The sequence below is a fragment of the Cyprinus carpio genome, chromosome B3, assembly GCF_018340385.1.
Source record: "Cyprinus carpio isolate SPL01 chromosome B3, ASM1834038v1, whole genome shotgun sequence".
Taxonomy (NCBI): domain Eukaryota; kingdom Metazoa; phylum Chordata; class Actinopteri; order Cypriniformes; family Cyprinidae; genus Cyprinus; species Cyprinus carpio.
Window position 1 is genome coordinate 5,898,924 of NC_056599.1, and position 16,384 is coordinate 5,915,307.

Genomic DNA, 16,384 nt, shown 5'->3' on the forward strand with positions numbered 1-16,384 from the left:
CAAAAAATATACCTTTTTATATTAAAAGCACACAAGCAAGCCCAGCCCAGATTTAAAAGTAATGCAAAAGTAACATAACGCATTACTTAAAAAAAAGTAACTAAGTTATGTAATTAGTTACTTTTTTAGGAAGTAATTCAAAATTTTAATGCATTACTTTTAAAAGTAACTTTCCCCAACACTGGTGATTAGAACATGATAATCAAATGTGTTGATTACATTCATCATATGCATCAGAATGATATTTGTTCATTAGTCCTTTTAGCATCATTTTGAGTTATCTGATGCATTTAGTCATGTAAAAGATAGTCTCTGTATCGTTCCGTGAATGTGAAGGTGTGTTCTGTGAGGAACAAAAGGTCAAAAGGGTCTAGAAGGAATCGCAGTCTGGTTCTTGTCTTCTAGGTGGAAGAAGTCAATCCGAAGAAGTCTTTAGCTCGTGATTTCAATAATGGATTTACATGTGATGGTCATGCTGTGCGTCTCTTTGACCATTAATCTTTGTTACTTGCCCCAAATTTTACAATCCAAAAATCTCCTTCCTGAGTTGAATTTTCAGTAAGTATTCTGTTTTTTTTTTTAATGCTGCAAGCTGTTCAAAGCTGAAAGAGTTGGTTGGATAGGCTTACTTCATGCTGTTACTAGGATCTGATTTATGATCATCTGTTGTCTTGGGCCTCTTTGTGGAATTCAGCTCTTTGTGTTTCAACACTGTTGTTTGAATTTTAAATGGTCTGATTTGCTCTGATACACTACATTGTCGATACAATGAAAAATGAGTTTAAAGGGGTCATCGGATGCAAAATTCACTTTTACATATTGAACTGAAATGTGTGTTGGCAGTGTGTGTACACAGACACCCTATAATGATAAAAATCCACCCAATGTTTTTTTTTTTTTTATCCCCATAAATCATAACCCCTTTTTCAGATCAAGCGGTTTACAAATTATTGGCTGTGTGACATCACACAGATCCAGGCTCCTCCCACGATTGTTGATTGACACTGGTGTTTTAGCACAGACCCGCTCTGAGTGAGCTGTCATCAGTTCATCATTGTTTCGACGCCGGAGCAGATGTAGACAAGAATGTCACCTAAGCAATTGAGGAGTTATGGGATGTAACAACACATCTGATAACGTTAAGGGTTCAGACACACTTTCTCTGTTTACACCTAGAATAAAGACATATATTTTTAGCCAAGCATTATTGTAACTTGGTACTTCAGCTATATCTGATCACATACACATTCATTCTTTTGCTTGAGTTGAACACATCTTTGCTTTGTTAGAATAGCAGATAATTTCGTCTCTATTTACTTTCAATTCAATTCAATTGAAGTTTATTTGTATAGCGCTTTTTACGATACAAATCATTGCAAAGCAAGTTTACAGAAAATTAAGTTTCTACAATATTTAGAAACTAAATTTTACTTCTCTGTTTCTGTCACGGGACTTGAATGTAAATAATTACACTGCAGTCGTCATTTACTCCTGACATGTGAGCTGCTGAAGACGGCTTGATTTTGTTTTTGAAGGGAATGTGCCCCCAATCTTCCTAAATGTGACTATGTTCGCGCAAATCATTTGTGATCCACCTTCACCAACAGAAGTATGTTTTTTTTTTTTTTATGAATCTTTGCAAATCACCTTTCATAATAATGTGCTAGTTAGCAATTTCTGCGGCTAAATGTAGCTAAAGTTTACAGTCTCATGAGAGTGGCTTGTCGCCCCACTGAAGCGAGAGGCAGGGTGAGCAGAGCTCATTAGCATTTAAAGGAAAATGCACCGAAATGGCTTGCTGCAAACAGAGCTGTTTTTGACAGGGTAAAAATGGTGTTGTTTTACACTACAACTGAGTAATTTAAACCAAAGTATGTTTTTATTAAAGGGGTCATATGATGCTGCTAAAAAGAACATTATTTTGTGTATTTGGTGTAATGCAAAGTGTTTATGCTGTTTAAGATAAAAAAAAAAAAAAACATAATTTTCCATATAATGTACATTTTAGTTTCTACTCTATGCCCCGCCTTCTGAAACGTGTCGATTTTTACAAAGCTCATCGGTCTGAAAAGTGATGTGTGCTATGATTGGCCAGCTATTCAGTGCATTGTGATTGGTTGAATGCCTCAAGCGCGTGACCGAAATGTTACGCCCCTTAACAAACTATGCTATCTCCCAGGCCAAAAGCATGAGACTCAGTTCAGCTGCTCTGCTGGTGCACATCCCATCATCACTTTCTTTTAGAAGTTCAGTCAATGTACTGTTAGGAGTAACTGAATAACTCTGGATATTGGTTTATTTCGCATCAGAGTAAGGCACGTTTAAATAGAATCGGGTCAAATAGAAAATAAATAGAAAGATTTGTTTGCGATCCAGACATCACTAGATGAGACAAAATAAAACCCATTACAAACAAGGCATTTGTTTCATCCAGTGGGACATAATTAGTAATTATAATGACTTATGTCTTTTTACGCATTGCATATCGCGCTGTATAAACATAAAACCATGTCTGCATTTGTGATCTGAGAAATAACAAACAAAAAGCCTACTCTACTGCTCAAAACTCGCGTTTGAATCATTAGTGGCAAATTAATTAAATATAAAAAAACACATCTACAGGCTGTGAGTCAGAATCGCCAGATTGTCCTTGCAAAGTCTGAACTGCCCAACTTTAAAGAAACAGCTGCTGTGCCACAGACACATTGCAGGCTACTGGTACAGTCCTCATCCTCCATTAAATGCATAGCACACATCAGAATATTTGGTTTGGACTGTTCTGGAACAGTGCTGAAATACAACTTCACCACTGATTTCTAGTCATGTCCTCTTTTGGAAGACCAAACAAAGTTTCACTTCAACGAAACACAGCGACTCCACAACATGGCAGCTGCGGCAACAGAGAGAATAAACATTATGCTTTCTTTCTTTGTGTGAACATTTGCGTCGGTGTTATGCAATTCTTCCCACATAGAGACGTAGAGATGTGGGGCGTGGACTAACAAGCCATTTTAGGGGGGTCTGGTTGACCCTTAACTTTTATAAAGAATATATCTTTGGATTTGAGACTTTAGTCTTTGCAACTTAACAGATCTTCTTTATGCACCAAGAGCTTGTAACACTCCAAAGAGAAAGGAAAAATTGAAATCACATCATATGACCCCTTTAAGACCCTAAAGAATCATATAAACTTGTGGAAAATGGACATTTGATGACCCCTTTAACATGTCATTCTCGAGGTATCCTTTACGTGCCAAAGACTTTCCACACTGAGAGCAGGTGAAAGGCTTTTATGAGGTGTGAGTTACCAAATGACTCTTAAGTTGTCCTTTCCACGTAAAACTCTTTCCACACTGAGAGCAGCTGAAAGGCTTTATTCCAGTATGAATTAACATGTGCTTCTCAAGGCTTGCTTTACACGTGAAAGTGTTTCCACACTGAGAGCAACTGAAACGTTTTTCTGATGAGTGTGTTACCAAATGTTTCTTAAGGTAGTCTTCCATTGTAAAACTCTTTCCACACTGAGAGCAGATGAAAGACTTTATCCCAGTATGAATTAACATGTGCCTATTAAGGCTTGATTTCAGTGTAAAACTCTTTCCACACTCAGAGCAGCTGAAAGACTTAATCCCATCATGAATTAACATGTGCTTCTTAAGGTTTGCTTTATATGTGAAAGTGTTTCCACACTGAGAGCAGCTGAAAGGTTTTTCTGAAGAGTGTGTTACCAAATGCTTCTTAACGTCTCCTTTCTGTGTAAAACTCTTTCCACACTGAGAGCAGCTGAAAGACTTTATCCCAGCATGAATTAACATGTGATTCTTTAAGCCTGCTTTCTTTGTGAAACTCTTTCCACACTGAGAGCAGCTGAAAGGTTTTTCTGAAGTGTGACTTACCAAATGACTCTTAAGTTGTTCTTTCAGTGTAAAACTCTTTCCACACTGAGAGCAGCTGAAAGGCTTTATTCCAGCATGAATTAACATGTGACTATTAAGGTTTGATTTCTTTGTAAAACTCTTTCCACACTGAGAGCAGCTGAAATGCTTTATCCCAGTGTGAATTAACATGTGATTCTTTAAGCCTGCTTTCTTTGTAAAACTCTTTCCACACTGAGAGCAGCTGAAAGGCTTTACTCCAGCATGAATTAACATGTGATCCCTAAGATTTATGTTACATCTGAAAGTTTTTCCACACTGAGAGCAGCTGAAAGGCTTTATTCCAGCATGAATTAACATGTGCTTCTTAAGAGTTTTGTTACTTGTGAAAGTGTTTCCACACTGAGAGCAGCTGAATGGCCTTTTGACTTCTGTTCTTTTAATGCTGCAACTCAATGCAGATTTTTCTTCATTGACATCATGATCTTTCTGATGCTGATATTTCTCCTGCACCTCTTTCAGATCTCGTCTTTCTTCTTTCATTTTCATCAGGCCTAAAATTAAATCATTATAAAGATATAAATTAATTGAAACGTTTGAAAAATAAAAGGATAAAATATTTGTGTACACTATAAATTAACATCTCGGGCACTTTAATGCCCTTTGAATGTAACGTGTACGTTCCCTTGGAACTGAAATCATGGCAGAATTTCATGTGAAGTCCACTTTGCTGGGTACTTCCGGTTGGGTGGGGGGGGGTTTAATACTGCTTACTTCACCATTTAAAATAGTCTTGAAAAGCCAAAACATATTTGTTGCAGAATTCTGAACACATTTACAATTTATTATTGATTCAGTTTATATAGAGGTTTATGTTTTGAATAAATGTATACGAGCCTTGCCTGGATCAGACATTAGAATAAACAAGTTTACTCCTAACTTGTGACAATGTATTGTGAGATGTATTCATAATCCAAAAGTTGAATAAATAAGCTTTCCATTGGTGTATGATTTGTTAGGATAGGACAATATTTGGCCGAGGTACAGCTATTTGGAAAATATCTGGAATATGAGGGTGCAAAAAAGTATTGAGAAAATTACCTTTAAAATGGTCAAAATTAAGTTCTTAGTACGGAAGAGGATTAGGGCCAAGCAATAATAAAAAAAATAAAACCATCTCGAGATTAAAGTCATTATATTGCGAGATTAAACATTAAATTTCGAGAAAAATAGTCGAAATACAATCTTGAGAATAAACTCATTAAATATCGAGAATAAAGTCGTTGTGTTTCGAGATTAAACTCTTTAAATTTCGAGAAAAAAAGTCGAAATACAATCTTGCGAATAAACTCATTAAATATCGAGAATAAAGTTGTTGTGTTTCGAGATTAAACTCGTTAAAATTTCGAGAAAAAAAAGTCGAAATACAATCTTGAGAATAAACTCATTACATTACACGCCATTATGGCAATGCCGTACGGTTTTAATTTATCATAGCTGTCCAAGTGCCAGAGTGCATTTGGGTGAAGCCAGCGATAACCATTCATGTTGGACAAAAGCGAGTAGCCTACATCGCGCAAATTGGACTGATTTTTTTCTTCTAAAAAGACCTGGCCACTTGCAAATTCTCTTTAAAGTTTGTGTGCTAATTATTATTGTGTCATAATTAGCTAAAGTTGATAGTATTTCTTTGTTACTGAAAGAAAGTCTAAAATATAGCTTGACTAAGTGATCTAACTCTGCCATGTCCTTGCAATGAACACTGATCGAATGCGTTATTCTCTACATTTCATTTCAACTTTTTTTCTCGAAACATAACGACTTTATTCTCGAAATTTAATGAGTTTATTCTCAAGATTGTCTTTCGACTTTTTTTACTCGAAAATTTAACGAGTTTACGATTTTTCTCGAAACACAACGACTTTATTCTCGATATTTAAAGAGTTTATTCTCAAGATTGTATTTCGACTTTTTTTCTCGAAATTTAATGAGTTTAATCTCGCAATATAATGACTTTAATCTCGATATTTAATGAGTTTATTCTCAAGATTGTATTTCGACTTTTTTTCTCGAAATTTAATGAGTTTAATCTCGCAATATAATGACTTTAATCTCGAGATGGTTTTATTTTTTTATTAATGCTTGGCCCTAATCCTCTTCCGTATCTTAGCACTTGCATATTTCTAATCAAAAATTAAGTTGAGATATTTATGGTTGAAAATTTACAAAATATCTTCAAGGAACGTGATCTTTACTTAATATCCTAATTAAAGGTTATTTATTTTATTTTTTAAGGCAAATTGATCATTTTGACCAATACAATGTATTTTTGGCTATTGCTACAAATATATCTGTGCTACTTTTGACTGCTTTTGTGCTCCAGGGTCACATATATCTTACAGTAAAAGTCAGTTTGCATTGCCATTTGCAAAGCCTGCTGCAAAACTGATACTGATTTACAGTGAAATGTAACAAACAAGCTAATAATGCTCTACTGAGACATTCACATTTTTTAAAAAAAAAAAACAGTCCTACAGTGACTTTACTTAAAATGTGTTTTATACTAGTGTAAAAACTAATTTAGTCTAACACACTCATGATTCCAAAAAGCAAAAATTAAGTCTAATTAAAGTAATAATTAAATCTCCTCAGTGTCAGCTCACACACATTTGCATACAAAACTTTGAAACATGGATTTAAGAAATTTTAATGATAGTTAAGGTCTTATTTTTTACAAAGGATCTGTGAATGTACCACATTTGTCTTTAATGACTGTTTGAAGAATAAACACCAACCTCCTTGTTCCTCGTGAGATATGCAGGTTTCTGGTTCCTCGTGTTTTATTCTCCATGTTTCTGGTTCCTCGTGTTTTATTCTCCATGTTTCTGGTTCCTCGTGTTTTATTCTCCATGTTTCTGGTTCCTCATGATTTATTATCTGCGTTTCTGGTTCCTTGTGATTTATTCTCCAGGTTTCTGGTTCCTCATGTTGTATTCTCCGGGTTTCTGGTTCCTCGTGTGTTATTCTCCAGGTTTCTGCTTCCTCGTGTTTTATACTCCAGGTTTCTGCTTCCTCGTGTTTTATTCTCCAGGTTTCTGGTTCCTCGTGTTTTATTCTCCAGGTTTCTGGTTCCTCGTGTTTTATTCTCATGGGTTCTGGTTCCTCGTGTTTTATTCTCCAGGTTTCTGGTTCACTCGTGTTCTCTTCACTCTCCTCTTTAACAAACTCCATCTTCACAGCAGCAGATCTCAGTTCAGATGATACTCCTCCAGATATTCCTGCTTGCTTCAAAACTTAGTCACGACTGTGAGGATGAGAATATTACAGGTATTTACTGACCTGATTCAAAAACTGTATTTTTCTCTTAGAAACATGTTTAATCGTTTGTATTAAAGCAGCACCCTGACATAACAACAACAGAGAGCGCAGTGAAACTAATCTTCCTCTGAGGTTTAATGGTGTTTGTCAAACAAACGAATGTGTTTAGCGCCACCCGCTGGACTGGAGAGTGAAGCGACGCAGCAAAAACAGGACACCGCCAGTTCGTCGTCATTTGGGGCGAACACCAGACGGAAGTGAGGATCCCTATGCCCTACTCCCTTCGAAGGACAGAGCCCTTAAAGTGAGTTATTTGAAGGGTGTAGGGCATTACTGTCTGTGCGTCCGAGCACAAACAGCATCCAGACTTTATTAGTATGATGTTTAGTGAGTTTGGTCTGTTAATGTTTGGTCTGTTAATATCACTGTCTTAGTACATTAAGCCACGTTAAGCGTTTTAGAATGTCCCACATCCAGCACTACATCTGTTGCTGAATGAATGGATAAATAAATAACTTAAAATTTACTTCTTGTCTGATTGTGTCTTATTTTGAATTACTTTCCTTCTGTCAGTTTGGTGTGTAATACAAATAAATGGATATAAATAAACACAGTATAAAGAACATATCCCACCACTATTCTTTGATTTAAGTTGTTTTGTGTTTTGATAACAAATAAAACCATTTCACTATAAACTGACGTGACAGACAGTGATAAACCTCTTTTTTTTTGTTTCTGTACACATAGACATTTGCATAGATGGGCGAACATAATCACCTAATTTTGTAAATGAAGCCAATTACATTTGCATTAAGCACAGAGTTTGCACTTGTCTATAATTTAAATTAATGGCTTACATTTACAAACTGAGCCTGAAAAATGAACTAAAGTGAGTTTTGCCTGTATGTTATGATAAGAGGTAAATCCAGCCCTGCTTTAAGAAAGACACAGAAGTGATTTCAGTGCTTTTTAAAGGGGTAATATTATGCTCTTTTAAAAAGTCTTGATTTTGTTTTGGGGGGTGAACTAGAACATGCTCATCATAGGCTGTTCGAAAAAACATTATTTTGTTTTTAATACTTGTTGTATTCAATTTTCTCAATGATTGTAAATTACAGTGTTTAAATATGTATTATTTCGATTTCGTTCCATCATTTCAAAGCTGTGTTCTGACCTAGCTGAAGCACAAAAAAAGCTCAAATGTTGGGGTTGAACACAGAGAAAACAATGAAATAAGTTAATTTCATTTAATGTACATTTAAATTACATTACATGTATATGTCACAGTTAAAGTAGGTGGCCATTCAAAACGGTGGTTACCGCTGCGTCGGCAAAGTGCATTTGCAGCTTTTGACTGCTGAGTGGTGCTTTAATCGCAAGTTCTCAAACAAGCGCATCAAAGCACATTTTCGCAAAAAAGCCGTCAGCTTGTTTACCAATGTGTTATATTTGACTACAGTCGGGGAAAATGAAAGAAAAGCACTGTAGGCTAGTTAAAATATTTAATATTCACAGATGAAAGTTTAGTCCTTATGAAGATATGTGCGTTTCTTAGAACGAATTCAAGCAGGATAAATGTCAAGCCTGTGCCTGAGCCTGTGCTTATATTTTCTCTACACCATATTTTAGATTTGACACATTTAAATAGTGTTCAGTATTATTTATATAATATGAATTATGTGTTATATTATTCAAAAGAAATTGAGGTTTACTTTGCATCGGAGCATTAAAAGTGGTAGCCTATAGTGAGCTAGGCTTGCGTTTTATAAATTATTTTCTTTATTTTAGTAAAACGTGAGGGACTGTATAATTTTGCTCCGATTATTTAGGCCTAATTAAAACAAGAAACGAATAAATTAAACCTGCACGATTTAACTAAATCATTGAAACTCTAAAGAATGGACTGATTAATAAAACGTCTTCACGTATAAACTCAACTCTCATTATAATCAACAAAATGCACACGATGTAAAAAAGAGCTTCATTAATTGACAACTTCAGTGATTTTAAATGGAGTCTTCTTTACTTGCTTTCATATAATTTAAGTAAAGTAAATAATAATAATAATAATAATAATAATAATAATAATAATAATAATAATAAATTGCAGCCGCATTTAAATGCAGGTTTGTATAATATTCGGAATAAAATATCAGAGTGCAAGATTTGCTCGGGGCGCATGATGCTGAGTGCTCGCAGCATTTATTCTTAATTGTATACATATTTTATCTTCATTACAAATCTTGTTTGGTTTTATTTTGGATAATTGCATGTAAAAAAGTATTTACTTTATAATGCATATGCAAAATGTGAATTATTATTCATATTCAATTGTTTGTGCGAAAATTATTAATGCGCATGCATGACAGGGAGGCGCCCTCTCGATCACTTGATTTTTTTCCTAATAATGAAATAACTAAAAATTGGGGTGTCTCACATACATGAGAAATATATCTACAGAAAGCTTGAAATGTCTTCTTTTAAACGAATCAATTCAAAACGAAAGCATTATGTAATCTGTAAAGGTGCATTTCTCTTTGAAGGCGCGTTCATGTGGAGAGAGCCAGCACTGTGAATTTCATCTTGCAGCCGACAAGAAAACATTTGTATATTAATAAATAATTAAAATGTTTCCTTTCACAATTATTAGGATACTTCTGCCTGTGCTATGTGGCAAACTTAAAGGAGCTGTATGTAAGAAATCTATTTCAATTAATCATAAAATGGCCCTGATGTGTCACTAGACATTAAGAAATCATGTTCATTTCAAATACTTATATCACTGACAACAGTAGTCCGGCCAGGATATTGTCATTTAAAAAGTGGACTTGCAGCCCTCAACTGATGTTGATGTTGTCATTTTGTGTTTTGGCCTGACGCGCCTCCCTCCACCTATCTACCAATCACGAAGTCAGTAGTGTTTCGGGATCCGTGTTGCCAGTTTTTGCTGTAACCTACCCTAACTCCAGTCGGATAAAAATGTCTAATGTTACTAAATCAAAAAGACCTCGTTATAATTCAGAAATTCGTCGTGACAAAGTCCGAAATAAAACCAGAATTTGTATTGGAGATGCTTTTGAAAGATGGAGACGGCTGAAAACGGAGAAGAATTTGAACACAGATGCCAACCTTGCTAATTTTCTCCTTGACAGGTAAGATTCATCTATGCTTGGCTAACTTGTACTTGATGTCAATGGACATTTCATATATTCATGACAGTCGAAAAAAGTTATTTATGTTTGTGCAAAGTAACATAACGTTAGCTCACATGGACGTATGCTAACATTAGCAATGCATCACAGGAGCCCGTTTCTCTGTCATTATGCTGAGACGCTGAGGAAAACAACATTAGCACGCTCATTATGGCAATTTGAAAAGTAATTGAGACAGTAGCCTAGACTAACAGTTACCGTTCTGTCTGTCACGTACGAGCATAAATCTTTACGATTATACTGTCACGTACGAGCATAAATCTTTACGATTATACTGTCACATACGAGCATAAGTCTTTACGATTATACTGTCACATACGAGCATAAATCTTTACGATAATATTTAACTAATGACAATTAGTAATTTTTTTAAATACATAATTACTTATCAAAATATCTCTCATGAAGCATAAACATAATTACTTACTGTGTACGTCTGTTCGTCATCTGGCAACCTCGAGTCAGAGGGTAGGGGGAGGGGATACACCGCTCTACAGTATTTTTATAGTGATTGCAGTACCAGTTTAGGCCACAATCCTACATACGGCTCCTTTAATGCATGTGCTTGAGCATGGAATATATTAAGGCTCATTATGGATTATAGATGTAAATTTAATATAAACCTGCGATTAGTTGAATAATGACAAATGTACGACTAGTAACTAGAAAAATCTTACGTGGGGGCAGATCTATTAAATACCCTCTAGACATCTCTGTTAAAGTTTTTAAAGCATTTTAAACGCGTTTGTATAAATTCTTCTATCAGAACGGTCTGTAATGGAGAGATACCTTAACAATGATTTTTCCTCTGAAACACAAAAACGAAAATTTAAATAAAATCAATATTTTATGTTTTGAGAATGGCCAACCCTTCTCTGCAGATATTGTGCTTCTGGTTTGTGCATTTTAAATCACATAAAGTCTACAAAATATATAAAAAACTCTTGTGTTTTTTGTCACGTCTGTAATGCATGTGTATTCCCAAATCTAAAAAAAAAACTATAAAACATGTTCATAGACGGATACTTTACTGATGTCTGGACTCTGTTTGGGATTTAGAAAAACTTAAAGAGATGGTTCATTGTTTATGAATAAGCTACATTCTGTGAAAATTTATATTTCACACTCTAAAAAATATTGTATGGACAACAAAATAAAACTGCCGACGCTCCACTCAGGGCTCTCGTAGTTCTGATTGAGCTCAACCCTCCCCCGCGCGTCTCAGACACGCTGCCGAGAGCCGTGGGAACGGAGCGAGGCCGGTGGAGTGATTGGGAAATGAGCGACACCTGCTCCACTCACCGGTCTCGAGTCCCACGGAGGAGATTGGGTGGATACAAAAGAGGAGCGACGACAGTGTAGGACGAAAGAGGACCAGGCCTGGGTTTTATTTTGTGGTTTGGTTTTTGTTTGTGCGCGGCAGTCGTCCGTGAGGGGCTGTCGCGCTGTTTTATCTTTATTTGGTTATTAAAGGTTTATTTGAGTGTTCGCCGGTTCCAGACCTGACCTGTTGAAAAGAGATGGTCTTCATCCCTCCTGGGGTGGAGCCGCTCTTCTCTCTAGAAATATGGCACATAGTCTTAGAGTTTACTTGACTAACTGGGGCCCAGGTCAGGAAGCAGATAGACTGGCTAAACCGACCGTCTGCTAGCCGCCTCCAGTCACAGAAGTCAGTTAATTCTCAGCACATAGAGACTCTTTCACCTAGATATCACACTGTAGAGACTGTGTCTGTTCCCCGAAGTAGAAAATACAAAAAATGTCCAAACCAATTTAAGAGTAACAATTTAATTGATGTTCAACAAATAAAAAACATATGTAATATGGATAAATAACTGATAAAGCTTGGCTTATTGAATATCAGGTCCCTTTCTATGAAAGCACTTTTTGTTAATAATATGATCACTGATCATAACCTAGATGTGCTCTGTTTGACAGAAACCTGGTTAAACCTGATGATTACATTATTTTGAATGAGTCTACCCCCCAAGATTACTTTTATAAAAATGAGCCATGTCCAAAGGGTAAAGGGGGAGGTGTTGCTTTAATTTATATCAGTAAGTGAGGTTAAAACAAGCTTGTAAAGTCTGCTCTGCTTCATTAGTCCATCTATTGACAGTCCTTAATACAGGTTTAGCTGATTTCAGTTTCTGCATGTAGGTCAGTATAAGATGAACAAAACAGTGATCAGAGAGCCCCAAAGCTGCTCGTGGAACAGAGTGATATGCATCCTTTATTGTGGTGTAAAAGTGATCCAATATATTACTGTCTGTGGTGGGACATGTGATGTGCTGTCTGCATTTTGGCAGTTCAGGGGAGAGATTTGCTTTATTAAAGTCCCCAAAAATGATTAAAATAGAGTCCGGTTGTTGTTGTTCTGTCTCTGTGATCTGATCAGCGAGTTTCTGTAAAGCTGAGCTCACGCACGCTTGCAGAGGAATGTAAACACTTACCAGAATGGTAAGAGGCAAATAGAATGTCTTGCAGTTAATGAAGAGCGCTTCTAGATCAGGACAGCACATCTTCTTTAACACCTTTCGTTGATGTAAAAGCATGTCCGCCACCCCGTGATTTCCCCATTGATTCTGCGCCACGGTCCATGCTGAACAGCCTAAAGCCCGACAGATAGAGCGCACTGTCTGTAATGGCATCATTTAGCCAAGTTATTGTGAAACACAGAGCAACAGAGTGTGAGAAATTCTTATCAGGCAGAAAAACAAAGCAGCATGAACAAAACACAAACCAGTGCACATGCTGTAAACATGCTGCAGCATCAACAGACCCACATAAGCATAAGTCAAAGATAATATTCACTGATGTCTTTGAGAGTCCATAACAGCATAATCAGATATCAAGTTTCTACACTCTAAAAAAAATGCTGGGTTATTTCAACCCAACTTTGGGTCAAATTTGGACTAACCCAACTTTTGGGTTAAAAATGTAATGTAAAAATTTAACCCAAACGGTTGGGTTAGTCCATATTTGACCCAAAGTTGGGTTGAAACAACTCAGACTCTCACTGGAGCCCTGAAGTGTCTCTACGTTTTTGGACCTATCGCAGAGTCAGTATGTTTTTACGATACTAATTTGAAACATACCAACACACATACACACGTGTTGTGGCTTGTGTTCTAGTGTTTTCAGAACGACATTAAACCTAAAGTATACTTTATTTTTTATGTGTGCGTGAGGGAACGCGTACAGTACGCGCAACACCAGATTTTTGTAACTGTGGTATGTGCAAGTCACACATGCGCATTGAAGTTATTTTGCAGTAATCAAATGTGGCAAAACCATCCCGTGCCATTGTTTTACCGTATAAAACCAAACTAAAGAGACGAACATCAACAACAAAATAGCGGAGACTGCAACAACGACCAGACGGCTGCATTGACAAGCGCTTGTGAGCGAGAGGGTATGAGACAGCTCAGATTTGGTTTAAAAGAGTGATAATTTCTATTTTGTGTCAGCATGTGTCAGCCACCCACATTCATGCACAGCATCAAATGGAGTAAACTAAGTATAGTTGGGGCTTTACTGCTGGCGGTGGGAACCACACTGGTTTAACACACAGACCTGAGATCATCGCTGACAAAGTTTGGATGGATAGCTGTGAATTCTCACACATTCATATCAGTTTCATCTTCTTTTTCTTTAAATGGGTTTGTACAACTGAGTTTCTCTCTTTTTTTTCTTCATATAAGCAGCAGATGTTTGCTGCAATCCATTTACAGCTACACTCCTGCATTAGGAAATGAATCCTAACCTGGGGTGCGTTTCCCAAAACCATAGTTGCTAACTTGTTAGCAGCTTAGTTGGTTGGCAATGGGAAATTGCATTGCAACCAACAAAGTTACTAACTTAGTTAGCAACTATGGTTTTGGGAAACGCGCCCAAAGTGCACATTTACTATTTGAATCACAAACTAGAATATGAAACTCTCCATCATCACTCTACAAATCATTTTCAGATGTTCATTGACACTCTGTCCTCCTCATCCTGCAAGTCTGTTACACCTCTTTGGAAAACCTGTCAAGTATTGGTCTAAGGAGAGTTCAAGATCTGCCACAGAAAGGGTCTGATGTAGGGCTATTCATGCTCAAATGACAGTGGAGTTTTATGGTAATGTCTATGACCATGAAGGCCTTACACCTGTTTCTTCAGGGCAGAGATGCCACAACTGTCAGTGCTGATTCTGACAACACAGCCCTCTATGAGACAAGATGATGGGGTGAACGCAAGAGGAATGAGGAACTTGAAAGTTCTAAATAAATGAAGTGTTTTTATGAATGCGTTTTCATTTCTCTGACCAACACTGAGCACAGGCTGGATGAAAAACTAATTATCTCTGCTGCAGCTGCTCTAAATCTGTCAAACTGACCGTGCAATGAAGATAAGCATATCTTATATGAGGATGACAAACTTCTCACACTACTCAAGACTCTCACAACCAGTCCCATGTTCTCCAAGGAATTCCACTAATTTAGATGTTAGGAGAGAATCTGTGTAAATAGCTTGGTTCTGTTTCCACACTTCCATTTTTGAACATATAGTGCATATTAAACCAGCGGGTACAGGTCTGTAATGTGATGGTGTAGATAAAAACAATTCAGACATTAAGAAATCAGAACAGAAAATTCTAATCTAAACCTGGACAATGTCAGTGGTCACATGTAAAGTACTTAAACAAATCATGTAACCTTACCTAGTAATATTTGCTTAACTCGGACTTTTAGCACAAATAGTATGATTTATATAATAAATTTATTATTATTTATTATCTATATCAGTAAGGTAAACAAACAATTGCATATTAAGACCAAACTCGACCAAAAGAATTAATTTAGAACATTTTTTAGTTTTTACAGAAAATCTTCAGTCATACAAAGTTGATAGCCGTTCTATACTTTTCTGACTTAAATAAGGTATTACTTATAGCATTTTTAGTGCTGCGATCTCACTGTTTAGGTTTGGAAACAGTTTAAAAAAAGGACTGCAGTAGATCAGTGATCATCTCTGATGATGCTGTGAATCTGAATCATTCTGATGCACTTTCTCTTTCTTCTGTAAGTGAGCTGTATGTCATTAAACATCTTTCATTCATCTGAATTCAATTTAAATTGATATAAAATTAAATTATTCTACTGTATGATTACTATAATTTACACAAGTCATCCTTTCAAATCTCTTATTATGGTCACTAAATTTAAAATTTATATTTATAATTAATTACAACCAAATGTCTGATGGCTTTTTAAGGCTCAAAGCAGTAAAATGATTAGTAATCACATCATGACTGACGGGGAATCTGCTTTCAATGACCCAAAGAAATGAATCAACAAAAACACATTTCTGGAAGAATATTTTCAGGAGTCTGTTTATCAGTGTCATAGTTACAGTGTTACTAGTCTCATCTTCATACAGCATGAACATACACTCTGCTGGAGATATATGCAGCGGGGTTAGAGGTAGTCTTTCTTATGAATTCCAATGACTTTGCCACCCCGTAAAATATTTACAGATTGCCGTGAGATCCCGTTGCAATGCCTCAATTTGACGTCTTATTAGTCAAAACTTAATCAAGATGCTGTAACATTCAGTTTTTTCAAACCACTAGTTTTTATTTTACTGTTATAGATAGATAAGTTTGCCAATCAATCAATCTAGCTCAGCACCCTGAGAAGAGTGTTAAAATACCTCACACACATCATCTTCATCAGACACTTTCTGTCCTGAGCTCAAGATTAAACATAGTGACGGCTGCCAATAGAGGGAGCTAGAGCGGTAAACGCACACACAAAATGCACAATAATCAATTATATCAATTGATATTCATATGATATGATATAATAGAAAATCTTCTGTGCACAATATATCCTTTCGCTGCATCCCCCCTCGTCCTGTCCGCATCTCTCAAGTTCAGCTCTGGGGTGAGTAAGAGAATCTTCCACCGGAGGTGGGTTTATTTCAGGTTGTCAT

The 16,384-nt window shown here is 36.3% G+C and overlaps 1 protein-coding gene and 1 pseudogene across 1 annotated transcript; one reads left to right on the forward strand and one right to left on the reverse strand.

Annotated features, from left to right (window-relative positions):
- The window catches only part of LOC122136721, a 690,060-nt pseudogene that overhangs the window by 306,754 nt on the left and 366,922 nt on the right, over positions 1-16,384 (forward strand).
- Positions 3,102-7,344, reverse strand: LOC109077542 (gastrula zinc finger protein XlCGF26.1-like). Its single transcript, XM_042721201.1, has 2 exons — positions 6,671-7,344; positions 3,102-4,429 (listed from the first exon to the last, which is right to left on the reverse strand). The coding sequence occupies exons 1-2, from the start codon at positions 7,104-7,106 to the stop codon at positions 3,291-3,293; spliced, it is 1,575 nt and encodes a 524-aa protein (XP_042577135.1). The 5' UTR covers positions 7,107-7,344; the 3' UTR covers positions 3,102-3,290.

Coding starts and splice junctions, on each gene's coding strand:
- LOC109077542 (XM_042721201.1), bottom strand. CDS start 7,106: ATGGAGTTTGTTAAAGAGGAGAGTGAAGAGAACACGAGTGAACCAGAA. Junction 4,430..6,670: donor ATCTCACGAGGAACAAGGAG/GTTGGTGTTTAT, acceptor ATTTAATTTTAG/GCCTGATGAAAATGAAAGAA.